The 12,035-nt window shown below is 40.3% G+C and overlaps 1 protein-coding gene and 1 long non-coding RNA gene across 2 annotated transcripts in view; one reads left to right on the forward strand and one right to left on the reverse strand.

Moving 5' to 3' along the window:
• The window catches only part of adamtsl5 (ADAMTS like 5), a 13,507-nt gene extending 8,172 nt beyond the window's left edge, over positions 1-5,335 (reverse strand). Inside the window, exons 1-3 of the mRNA XM_010794280.1 lie at positions 5,183-5,335; positions 4,015-4,120; positions 3,355-3,482 (exon numbers count right to left, since the gene is read on the reverse strand). Of these exons, the coding sequence (XP_010792582.1) occupies positions 3,355-3,482; positions 4,015-4,120; positions 5,183-5,335 (387 nt within the window). The remainder of the gene's footprint in view (positions 1-3,354; positions 3,483-4,014; positions 4,121-5,182) is intronic.
• A 4,689-nt stretch (positions 5,336-10,024) lies between these two features.
• The window catches only part of LOC104964765 (uncharacterized), a 5,620-nt gene continuing 3,609 nt past the window's right edge, over positions 10,025-12,035 (forward strand). Inside the window, exons 1-2 of the long non-coding RNA XR_800467.1 lie at positions 10,025-10,193; positions 10,770-10,830. This is a non-coding gene — a long non-coding RNA (uncharacterized lncRNA). The remainder of the gene's footprint in view (positions 10,194-10,769; positions 10,831-12,035) is intronic.

Here is a 12,035-nt window from a genome sequence, read left to right on the forward strand (position 1 = left end):
AAAGAGGTTATATCACATCTGCTATATTGACTTTTCTATGTTGAACTTTTTCTTTTTTAAAACATGTCAGTCACGTTGATCAGAGCTGTTGTTGTCTTTACATCACATGTCACATGTTAGACACTTTTATCCAAAGAGACTTACATACTCAATACTGTGGGCAATCCCCACAGGAGCAATTTGGGGTGAAGTGTCTTGCCCAGGGACACAACGACATGCTGACTGCAGTGGGGTTCGAACTTGCTATCCTCTGATTGGAAGATCAGCGCACTAATCCACTGAGCCACAGCCTCCCTGTGGGGGCGCAAACACACGCACACATAACAGGAGTCAACCGTTAAATCTGGTTAAATGTGTTTTTTCTCTCACAGCGTCTTGTGCCTTTGCACTCACATATACACATTTCAGATGAAAGCCTTTGCTCAAACTTTCTTTTTGTCTTGTGTCTNTTCTTCACAATGCTGTTAAGGCTGCGGTCATCTCTCTTGGTTGTGCAGCGTTTCCTGCCACATTTCCCCCTTCCAACAGACTTTTTGTGGATGTGCTTTGAAACTGCACTCTGTGAACAGCTTGCTCTTTGAGAAATTTCTTTTTGTGTCTTACCCTCCTGATGGAGGGTGTCAATGACGGTCCTCTGGACAGCAGTCAGATCAGCAGTCTTCCCCATACTTGTGATTTAGTTTACTGAACCAAGCTGAGTGTTTTTCAAGGCTCAGGAAACCCTTGCAGGTGTTTCGAGTTAATTAGACGATTCAAGTGATTCGTTGAACACCCTACTAGTATACTTTTTCATGATATTCTAATATTTAGAGATAGGATATTTGAGTTTTCTTAAGCTGTATGCCATAATCAGCAATATTAAAATAATAAAAGGCTTGCAATATTTCAGTTGATTTGTAATGAATCCAGAATGTATGACATTTTTGTTTTTTTAATTGCATTACAGAAAATAAAGAACTTTATCACAATATTCTAATTTTCTGAGACAGTCCTGTATACACATTTCAGATGAAAGCCTTTGCTCAAACTTTCTTTTTGTCTTGTGTCTGATGTAAAGTTCACCTTAACCTTCAAGGCAAAGGTTCATCTCAACCCACTCTCTTTCTCCTTCTCTTATTTGCTGTTCTCTGTCATTTTCTCCTCCTCACAAACATTTACTTTGGCATTTACAACAGAAGGACGGGTCACAGAGTTGTCTCTGTAAATCTTAAAATGCCAAAGCAAAGAGCACGGAGGATGAGCTGGATGGTTTCGGTTGTGAGGAGAATCTTATTACTAGAAAGATTAGTGTCCAGCCTTCATCTCACAGTGTGCAGAGCGGACTAATCAAGGGGGAGGTCCCGGGCAAGAGTGCAACAATCTAGGGAACCTAAAATCAGCCCCCTAAGCCTTTTTAAAAATACATAAACACTCCAAGCATCTGTGTGTGCACAACAGGAAATGAGTTGTCGGTGACAAAGTAGTAGAGTGCACGAGGGCCCCACTGAGGGATTCACTAAGGTCCACCAGAATCATTCAAGTAACTTTGAGAGTGGAGGAATAAACTTGCTGCTGCTCATTCTTTCTGCAACATTCAGGATTCAATGACAGGTTTGAGTTGGTTGTGTGCTCTACTGTTCCCTTTGGTATGTGATTATTTATTGGTGAGTCAACATAATATTAACAACAATTCTAAATAATGTATTAATTGTTTTGGTCATGACATTTTTTTAGGGTTTTAAATAACTTGAGAACTATTGACTGGATATGGAAAGGGATGACTTTTGGAATGTTGAGCCACTTATTGAGCTCAAAATCAGAATCTTGCTTGAGTCTGATTTTTATCATTGTAAACTGAGAAAAAAATGTATATCTAGGTTTGGACTGTGGACTGAGTCTTCTGATATTTGATGATGTCAACCATTTTTTACTTTTTAATTGATTGGTAGACAAAAGTTATAATTATTGATTGAACAAACTCTTAGATCAACATTTTGCCAGTAAAACTACTTAACCAAATTGAATGTAAAAGAGCTTCTACACACAGATACCGCACGTAGACGTGTTATGCAGTCTGATCTCATTGGTGACTGTCAGCTCTCCACCCCAGCTGCAGGCAGCATCTGCTTCCTGTTTCAGTCCAGTGCTGCTCTGACCTCGGCTAGAGGAGCCAATGACCCATAAATCCACTTATATACACCACTCGTTAGCATGCAAAACATACATAGACATATGTAAACATACATATGCATTAATCCTCTGTCAGTGCAGTAAAAATAACTTGAGTTATAAGTTCGCCCCCATGTAGCAGATGTGTCTACTGAGTACTAGGATGCATCTCATTACTCTGCATGTGCTGCAGGACCCGAGGGATGCAAGTTCATTTCCATCTGTGTGAGGAGGGTGAGAGGGGGACAGGCTGGGAGCATGACGTTTGGACTGAGTGCAGAGCAGAGCTGTAATGCTGGCTGAAGGCTGCAGTCCACACTGATGAGTGCACTCTGGTCCTAACGCACAGCATGGAGTTCTCCAGAGACTCAACATCACTTACACCACAACAGGGTGGAAACGGAGAGTGAGAATCCACCACTCAATCCATCCTCGCTTTGAAATTAACATCATAGAAAAATAAGTTGGAGGAGTGACTTGTGCAGGTGTGTGTTTGTATATGTGAATTTGCAACTTGCAATACAGTATAATTTGCCTAGCACTGCTTTCTATATTCAAACATATACTTATTTTTGACGTCCATATCAACCCCATACTCATCATTTTTGTTGGATACATCTGCTACAGTGCTCCATAATATGGCAGCAATGCCCCTAGTACAACAGCATTTTTTTAGCCCCATATGGCAAACGTGAAAATGGATCAATGTCAGAGGAGTTGTGTGAGGCGTTCAAGGCTCTGGAGGAATATGCTCCATTTATTTTTTCATTAGATGTGTTGGATGCTTTATTGACTCACATTAAAGTGGCATTTAAAGAAACTCGGCCTCAAAATACAAAGATGTCTTCGAATCAAATTCAGCATTGTCACTCACATTCTCCATTCAACATTTTCCCTCCTGGTAATTATTGAAAGATAGACCAAAGAGATCATCATTAGTTTGACAGGGATTTTATCACCCAGAGCATTTAGCTAATTTAAGAAATCAGCCATCACAGAGCTTGGTATTTGGTAGATAGAGTGTGCTGGTATCAGTGAACAGAAGCCAAAGTTGACACATTGTAGATGCTCACAAAACATTCAGCAGGTAAAATTCTATTACTATTTTGGCAACTATGGTGTTTTCTTTTGCCCCAACATACCATAAGAATTTTCCCTAGAAACGGGGTTGAACTCCAACACCAGTTTGGTATTGTTGACACTCACCAGGCAGCGCCCGTTGACACACACAGCTCCAGGCTCCTTGGCGCAGGCCGTGCCATCGAGCACACGGCCAAAGTTGTAGTAGAAGTTGTGACCCAGGGCCAGGCAGCTCAGTTCACAGGGGTTAGAGCCTGGCAGGGAAGAGCTTCAGTCAGTGACTCATTAGTTTATTATGGGAAAACAGGCGAGGCAGAAGGAAAGGGAGGGAGGAGGCTGAGAAACAGAAACAGGCAGGAGGTGAAGATAAGAATCCGGGAGAGAGCAGAGTGAAAGAGAGGAGGCAAAGAACTAACAGATGTCATGGAGTATGTCATGGAAAACTCATGTGGATTAATTACACAGCATGCCTCACAGTGGACACGAGAGCTTCCCATCATGGAAATTTAACTATCTGACTTCCAAACATAGTCAAATTATAATTCACTCCAATCTGCTAAACCACAAGAATGAGTGTCCATCAGTCCTTAGTGTGGACGCACAAACTTCCTCAAGGCAAGAGGAGTTCGGTCCACTGAGGCCTTTTACACAGTTGTATTTTTTGGTATTTATTCACTGCCAGAAGGAAGAATTACACACTTTGTATTGTAGGACCATCACAGTGAAAACATTGTATCTCCTAACAACAAGTCCTCAGTAGCTGAACAGAAAGTTGACTTCACTGACCTCCATGAAAGGTGGTCCATCTGAAGGAGGTTCCAGCCACTAACGGTCGGTCATTGAAGGCAGCACACTGCATCTCTCTGAAGTCCTTCGAGCTGGGGGGGCACTCCTGCACGCGCGCGCGCACACACACACACACACACACACACACACACACACACACACACACACACACACACACAACATTACAATACATTACATGTCACTTGTTAGACGCTTTTGTCCAGGGTTGCCAACTTTGGCTACCTGGCTGGAGTGAGATTTTGATATCATGGGTTTAATTACACATATGCGCACTAAATGACTGCTATCGTGTCAGCAGCGGGACCTTAGCACATATATGATATATATACACAATATATACAAATACATAATATTGGACACAGACTATAAAGGGCACACAGTTTCATTCACTAATGAAAGTCAAACACATGTTTGTTTCCACAGTTTTATTGTGTGCCTGTCGCAATAAGCAATTCATTGACTTATCGTTAGATAAATAAAAATGAACTCAACCGGCTCCCACTGCTCTGCTGTCTGTTAACGTTGTTAAGAGTGGTGGGGGCGGGGACCCCGCCCCCACCACTCTTAACAACGTTAACAGACAGCAGAGCAGTGGGAGCCGGTTGAGTTCATTTTTATTTATCTAACGATAAGTCAATGAATTGCTNTCAGATAGGGTAATAACTTAATAAGTCTCTTCAGTGAGAATGTCACAAAATGATTTAAAAAGAAAAGCAAAATTCTAGAAAAAAAGTAAAAAAATAAATAAGTAAGTGACATTTTGAAAAAAAAGACAGATTCTGAGAAAAAGGCAAATTCTAAGAAAAAATGAGTATTTTGAAGAAAGAAAGTCAAATTCTGAGAAAAAAAGTCAAATTTGAGATGCATTGTGGGACATGTAGTTTATGGGCAACGTGCTTCTGTAAATTGGCATGTAACCTTATAATAAACATATTATATTCTTTGCAAGCTCTTGTGGGGCCACATCAAATGAAGTCACGGGCCGGATTTGGCCCCCGGGCCTTGAGTTTGACACCCCTGCCATAAAGGAAGCACTGTTTTGTTTATGTCAATCCGACCTTTGAGCTGTACATGTCCAATCACATGACCAGCGTACACTTTGATTCAATACAGACAGCAGAGGTCAGAACAATGATGTGAAACACACTCCTGATTGGTTGAAGGCCGGCTGCTGCACAGTGATGTCATGGGAAGTGATCCTGGGGGGCGAGCTAGGACCGGACATCCACTTTAAGCCTTTGTAGAGGGAAGATTCTTGCTTGGGACTGTTTGTTTTTTCTGTCTTGTCCCCCATCCCCATCCTGCCTCATACACCCAACCCCACCACCCTTCCTCAGCCCCGAGAGTCCTCTTCCTCTGAGCTGTGTGTCTTGAGTGCTGTTGTGTGCAAACGCAGTTCAGTCATCCCCTACCCATCCATCTTTTTGCCCTCGACCAGACCTCTGACCCTCAGTCCCCAACCTCCTACAGATGGAGAAACACTCTATCCAGAAAAGATTAACTGCCATGGCCCATTTTAAACCAATGCTCAGCTGAATGGGACAAAGCTAAAAAAATTACCTTTAATTTCCGAAAAGTACACTTTTCAAAAAGCTTGTAATGTGAATTTGTTATGCATTTGTTCATAAGTATTCAACACTGGCCTGGTTGTAATGTTCCTGATCCAAAGAGGAAGATCTCATCACAGCAGGCAGCAGTAAGAAACAGAATGCAGGAGCCACACTGACACGACCATTTTGTATGTGAACTGTCATCAAAGGCAAAGCCAAAGAAATTCCCCAGCAGTTTCATACTTAAAGCGATTGAGCTATCCTGCACTTCATTCATCCAATTACTTTTCTTAGAAATGCAAATATAACCACTGTATCGATCAATGAAAATTAGCTTTGTAAATGCTGTCGCCTATTGAGAAATGGTTAACCTCGGAGCAAAATAACTCAAGCTCAGGACATGACATCACAGCCAGTCCAAATTAAGATAGAATACATTGTTGATAGATCCTAGCTGCTAACCAAACACTTCTTACATGTCTGCTTGCGTATTTACACCACACAGACAGCATGTTCTCTGTCATTTATCTCCGGCTTGTCTCACCACACATTTTATAGGCTTCATTCGTCTGAGTGTGTGTGTGTGTGTGTGTGTGTGTGTGTGTGTGTGTGTGTGTGTGTGTGTGTGTGTGTGTGTGTGTGTGTGTGTGTGTGTGTGTGTGTGTGTGTGTGTGTGTGTGTGTGTGTGTGTGTGTGTGTGTGTGTCAGACCAATTCTCTTCTATGACTCACAAAGTCAACGAGCCTCAGTGAGTCTCAGGTTTTTTTCCAAAACATACATGTTGTTGTGCAGTCAGTAGAAAAGATCCATACTAGTGTATTTTGATAGTTTTGAGGTTTCAATGTATAAGTTATATTAGCACGGTTAATTTTCCGCGAGTCCTTTAAAGTGCAAACACTCTTTGAATACTAATTGAAACTAGAGAAAACTATTCCTGAAGAAATTGCTAGTGGGAATGCTTTATGCTGAAAAGCTGACGCTGAACTGTTATGCTGAAATGTAATGTATAAGAAGAAAGTGAATAATTTAGATTGAAATGATACATGAACACTGGGGGCTTGAATGTGTCTCTGAAAAAAGCATAATCTAGACGCTTCAGTAATGAACAACTGCAGGCCAATATCAAACATGCCATTTCTAGGTAAAATCATTGAAAAAGTTGTTTTTAAACAGTTGAGTAATTTCTTGCATTTAAATAACTGTTTGGATGTGTTCCAGTCAGGATTTCATCAAAACCGCAGCACTGAGACTGCTCTTGTAAAGGTCTTCAATGACATCCACTTACACACAGACAGTGGCAGAACTTCAGTGTTAGTATTATTAGATCTCAGTGCTGCGTTTGACACTGTTGACCACAACATATCACTAGACCGACTGGAAAACCAGGTGGGACTTTCATCAACAGTTCTAAATTGGTTTGAATCCTATTTAAAGGACAGAAACAACTTTGTTTCTATATGTAAATACAAATCTGAGTTGACAAATATGACATGTGGGGTTCCTCAAGGCTCAATCTTGGGGCCTCATCTCTTTAACATCTACATGCTACCACTGGCTCAGATAATGAAAAACAACAAAATAAGTTACCATAGCTATGCGGATGACACACAAATTTACGTAACCATTTCACCAGGAGACTATGCTCCAATTCAAACACTGAGTAAGTGCATTGAACAAATCAATGACTGGATGTGTCCGCACTTTCTCCAATTAAACAAAGATACAACTGAGGTAATGGTTTTTGGAGCCAAGGCAGAACGTATAAAAGGTTAGCGCTGAGCTTCAGTCTGCAATGTTCAAAACAACAGATAAAGCCAGAAATCTAGGTGTAGTCATGGACTCTGACCTGAGTTTCAACAGTCACATTAAAACAGTTCCTAAATCAGCTTACTATCACCTAAAGAACATATCTAGGATTAAAAGACTAATGTCACAGCAGGATTTGGAAAGACTTGTCAATGCTTTTATCTTCAGTAGACTCGACTACTGTAATGGTGTTTTTACAGGTCTCACAAAAAAATCTATTAGAAAGCTGCAGCTGATTCAGAACGCCACTGCTCGAGTCCTCACTAACACTAAGAAAGTGGATCACATCACTCCTGTTCTGAAGTCTTTACACTGGCTTCCTGTGTGTCAAAGAATAGATTTCAAAATACTGCTGCTGTTTATAAAGCACTGAATGGTTTAGGCCCGAAATACATTTCTGACCTCCAGAACTCTCAGGTCTTCAGGGACTGGTCAGCTTTCTGTCACCAGAGTCAGAATGTTTCTTTTATTATCTTTTTTTTTTAATAACTGTTTTTAAATGCCTTTGTCTGAATGCCTTTCATTTTTGTAAAGCACCTTGAATTGCCTTGTGTTGAAAGGTGCTAAATAAATAAATGTGCCTTGCCTTAAACATTTGATTTATTATGCTGTTATTATTTATTATAACCCTGATAGTTCACCAGAATGCTAGATAGACTGTTGATGTATATAATGGAAAAATATTCATTAGTCTTGTAAATCAAGTGCAAAACATGACAGAAACATCCTACTTACACAATCCTGCTTCTCAGTTACAGATCTGATTATACAGTGCAGAATCTTGCAGCATACATTTTAATATCAATGAGGGGAGTGGCAGAAAGTGATGGCATGACTTTGAAGTATTCTTTATTCATGTGTGGCCATATAGCGTCAATTCAGATCTTTCACTCCAAGTCACTCCAGGTGACTTGGAGCTTAGCGCTTCCTGAAAGAAATGTACCTTGTTGAGTGAGTGAGTGAGTGAGTGAGTGAGTGAGTGTGTGTGTGTGTGTGTGTGTGTGTGTGTGAAGAGTTAAAGAACTGTGTGTGATCCAGCTCCTGTATGAGGAACTTGTGGGAGCGCTGCCAGTTTCAGTCCTCCTCCAGGGCATAAACTCTGGAATGTGTTTGAGGAGCGCCATTGAGATATCTCTAATAACTTTGTATTGTTTGGCTGTGATGGTCCTGATCCACCAGGCTCACAAGGTCATTTCTGTACACTATATACTCTTTAAATGAATCTGCCAGGTGGATTTTCTGTTATTAATAGAAGCTTTTGTTTGGCTTCACACTTAACTCCCCCCAACACAAGTTTTCCCTTCCACAAATGATATCCCATCATACTGCCAAAACTGTAGCCTCTCTGTCTTCATCTCTAACCCACACACATGCAGGGATTGAGAGCTGCTGACAGTAGCCAGTTGCCTGCTGACAGCTTTGAACATTTAAACATCACAGTGGGGAGCAGAGTCACGTTGTCCCTGACTGCATGGCTTCACAGCAGCAGTTATATTGGGTCCAAGAAACCAAAATACATGGAGAAAAAGCAGATCAGAATAGAAACTGAACAGTCTGATCTCTGTGGGAAAATTGTAATAGACTACAATTGCAAAGAATGTAGGGTTATCAAGACATTGTTTTTTTTTAACGGGTTCCTCTTTTCATTAAAAATACTCTGTTATGTACTTAAAGGGGAAATATCATGCCAATATGTAGGGTTTGTATTTTAGGTTTCTACTAGAACATGTTTTCATACTTTAATGTTCTGAAAACTAATTATTTTCTCTCATACTGTCTGTCTAGAAATACCTGTATTCACTGTCCGTCTGAAATGCTCCGTTTGAGCGCCTGTTTCTTTAAGCCCCACTTAGAAACAGCCTAGTCCGCCCTGATTGGATTGTGAAATAAATATTGTGCAGCTTTGCAAAGATAGTTCTCCAATAGCTGGTGTAGATACTCATATTGTGGGAGCTTTGTTTTGATTAGAAAGTAACCCAAGTGACATAGGAAACTGAGATGAACATCTGAATGAAACCCATTACCACTCTTTATGTAGTAGATTGACCCCATCACTAATATGCTATCAAGGCATATACTCTAATATCCAATCAAATCAAGTTTTATTTATATAGCACATTTTTAAACGATTTTTGGTCGAGCCAAAGTGCTGTACATATAATAAAAAATAACCTACAGTAAAGACACTTTACAGCAAATACAACAGCAGTTTGTGCAGAATATCAGTATGATAAAAAACGATACCCTATGTCCTTAGACCCTCACATCGTATAAGGAAAAACTTCTGGAGAAAAACCCACAGTTTAAAGGGAAAAATGGGAGAAACCTCAAAAATGGGAGAAACCTCAAATATATCAAATTATTATCATAATAGCTAATGTTGTAGCCGGTCAATGTGGAGCCTATTTTAACCAACAAACTTTGTTTGCATTGCTAGTTGGTAGTTGAACAAATAGTAAATTTAAAATATTAATCGAACAAGTCTCAATTATTTTACTATAGCAGTAAGTAAATGTACTTAGTTGATTTCCATTACTGCTTACTAGCTTATTTTGGCTGTGTCTCTGTTTCGCTTTGTTTAAAGTGTTTAATGTCAGTATTAAACTGTCTCTCTCTGTCGTTCATGTCTCAGTCATGGGTTTCTGCGTGGCATCCCTCCAGCGAGGCGTCATCAGGGCGTCCGGCCCGCGCCCGGCGGCAGCTGCACTTCAGGAACGAGTGGGCGTCGTGGAGCGGCTGGTCTGTCTGTTCCCGTAGCTGCGGGGGCGGAGCCTCAGTCAGGACTCGCACCTGCATCACAAGGTAAATATCAGCGGGGTCCCGCAGGGTCACATCAGACTACAGCATCAATCTTTAAAAATGTAATACATTTAAAATATGTCAACAATGATCCTCAGAAATCACAATTAAAGTTGCAACTGAAGCTTAAGTGTTCTCTGTTTCCAGGGGAGGAGTGTAACAAAGGATTCATCATTCATCAAAATTTAACAACCGTTTTGAGGAACTTGTACTTTATTTCTACTCACAATTTAGAGGCAAATATTGTACTTTTTACTCCACTACATGTATGTAGTATTTGGTAGGCCATTTTATTTAGCTTTAGTTACTAGTCACTCTGCACATTTAGATTATCAAAACAAAATAGCATCAACTAATTAACTTCTAGTTTTTGGTAATTGTATGTACATTTAATGTTCTAACTTTGTTTGAATGCAGGATTTTTAGAGAAAAATTAAATACATAATAAAATAATATATCTGAAATCATTGTTTGAGGTAGTTCATAGAGTTGTGTATAGTGTGTTTAACAAATATTTTGGAACATCATTCACATGTGTTGATAACACATTACTTTACTTTTATTTCTTCTGTGTCCCAGGAACCCAGTGGGTGGACCATGTTCAGGAGAGCCCAGACAATACAAGATCTGCAACACTAAGGTCATTTCAGAATAATGCTTTTCACACTGTATGAAAAATGTCTTTTCGATGCAAACTTCTTAGAACAATGGATGATGTTTGCTATAGAAGTTGGTCATATAGGCGTGGTCGGGGTTGGTGTTTCAGGGTGTGAACTGGAATTTCAATGACATATTAACTTGTGTCTTCACTGCACTGAACTCAGGGATTAAACACAGACCTGCTGCAGTCAGCTATCAGACCTGCTATTGTGTTAGAAATGTGGTGTCCGCTTGTGTGTATGTGTGTATATGTGTGTGTTTGGACAGCATGTCGCTGTTGCCCTTATTGATTAAAGGAAAACCACACACATGGGTTGCAGCGTGTTTAAGCATGTTTGAATGTGTGTGCATTTGGCAGTTGGTGCGGTATGATTAGCTCAGAGCTTTCAATGAATGGATACAAATCCTCAACCTCTCTCCTTCTCCTTTTTCCCTTACTCACCACTCGGCTCATGTCTTGTTAAAGCTGGGTATAGACTGGTGCAGTGAAGACATATATATATTTATATATATATGCCAACCACAAAGTGAGCACCCTAGGGCTCCCTCGACAAAAAAGCCAAATGATTGGCCATTGGATTCCTTGATATGACAGAAAATAATGTTGTTTATGCTAGTGACATGTTTTGTTCAGCAGGATAATGTCATCATATCAACACTTTAAAACATGTGAAGTGTAAATGCAATCAGCGGAGGTAAAAAGCTATTGTTAAACTTGCCATGTTAAGCTTGCAAAGATCTTATTTCAGGCATCTAAGCAGAAACACATACAAAAAGCGCTGAAGGGAACCAGAAATGATCAAATATGATAACACATTTCTGGGTTCTAGGACTCATTCCTACACCAGTTCATTGGCAAGTGTCTTGTGTTACAATACGAATCATGATATAGGGGGTTACGATTCAATAGATTACAAAAGTGTAAGCAATGCAATTTAAAAATCTAATACAAAAAAACTGTCATGGAGAGTGCACTACCATATAGGAGGGAGTAAAAAAGTGTGTGTGTGTGTGTGTGTGTGTGTGTGTGTGTGTGTGTGTGTGTGTGTGTGTGTGTGTGTGTGTGTGTGTGTGTGTGTGTGTGTGTGTGTGTGTGTGTGTGTGTGTGTGTGTGTGTGTGTGTGTGTGTGTGTGTGTGTGTGTGTGTGTGTGTGTCGTGCGGGGTAATATGCGCGCGCGCGTGCA

Source organism: Notothenia coriiceps, unplaced genomic scaffold (genome assembly GCF_000735185.1).
Source record: "Notothenia coriiceps isolate Sejong01 unplaced genomic scaffold, NC01 NC01_scaffold00037244, whole genome shotgun sequence".
Lineage (NCBI taxonomy): Eukaryota > Metazoa > Chordata > Actinopteri > Perciformes > Nototheniidae > Notothenia > Notothenia coriiceps.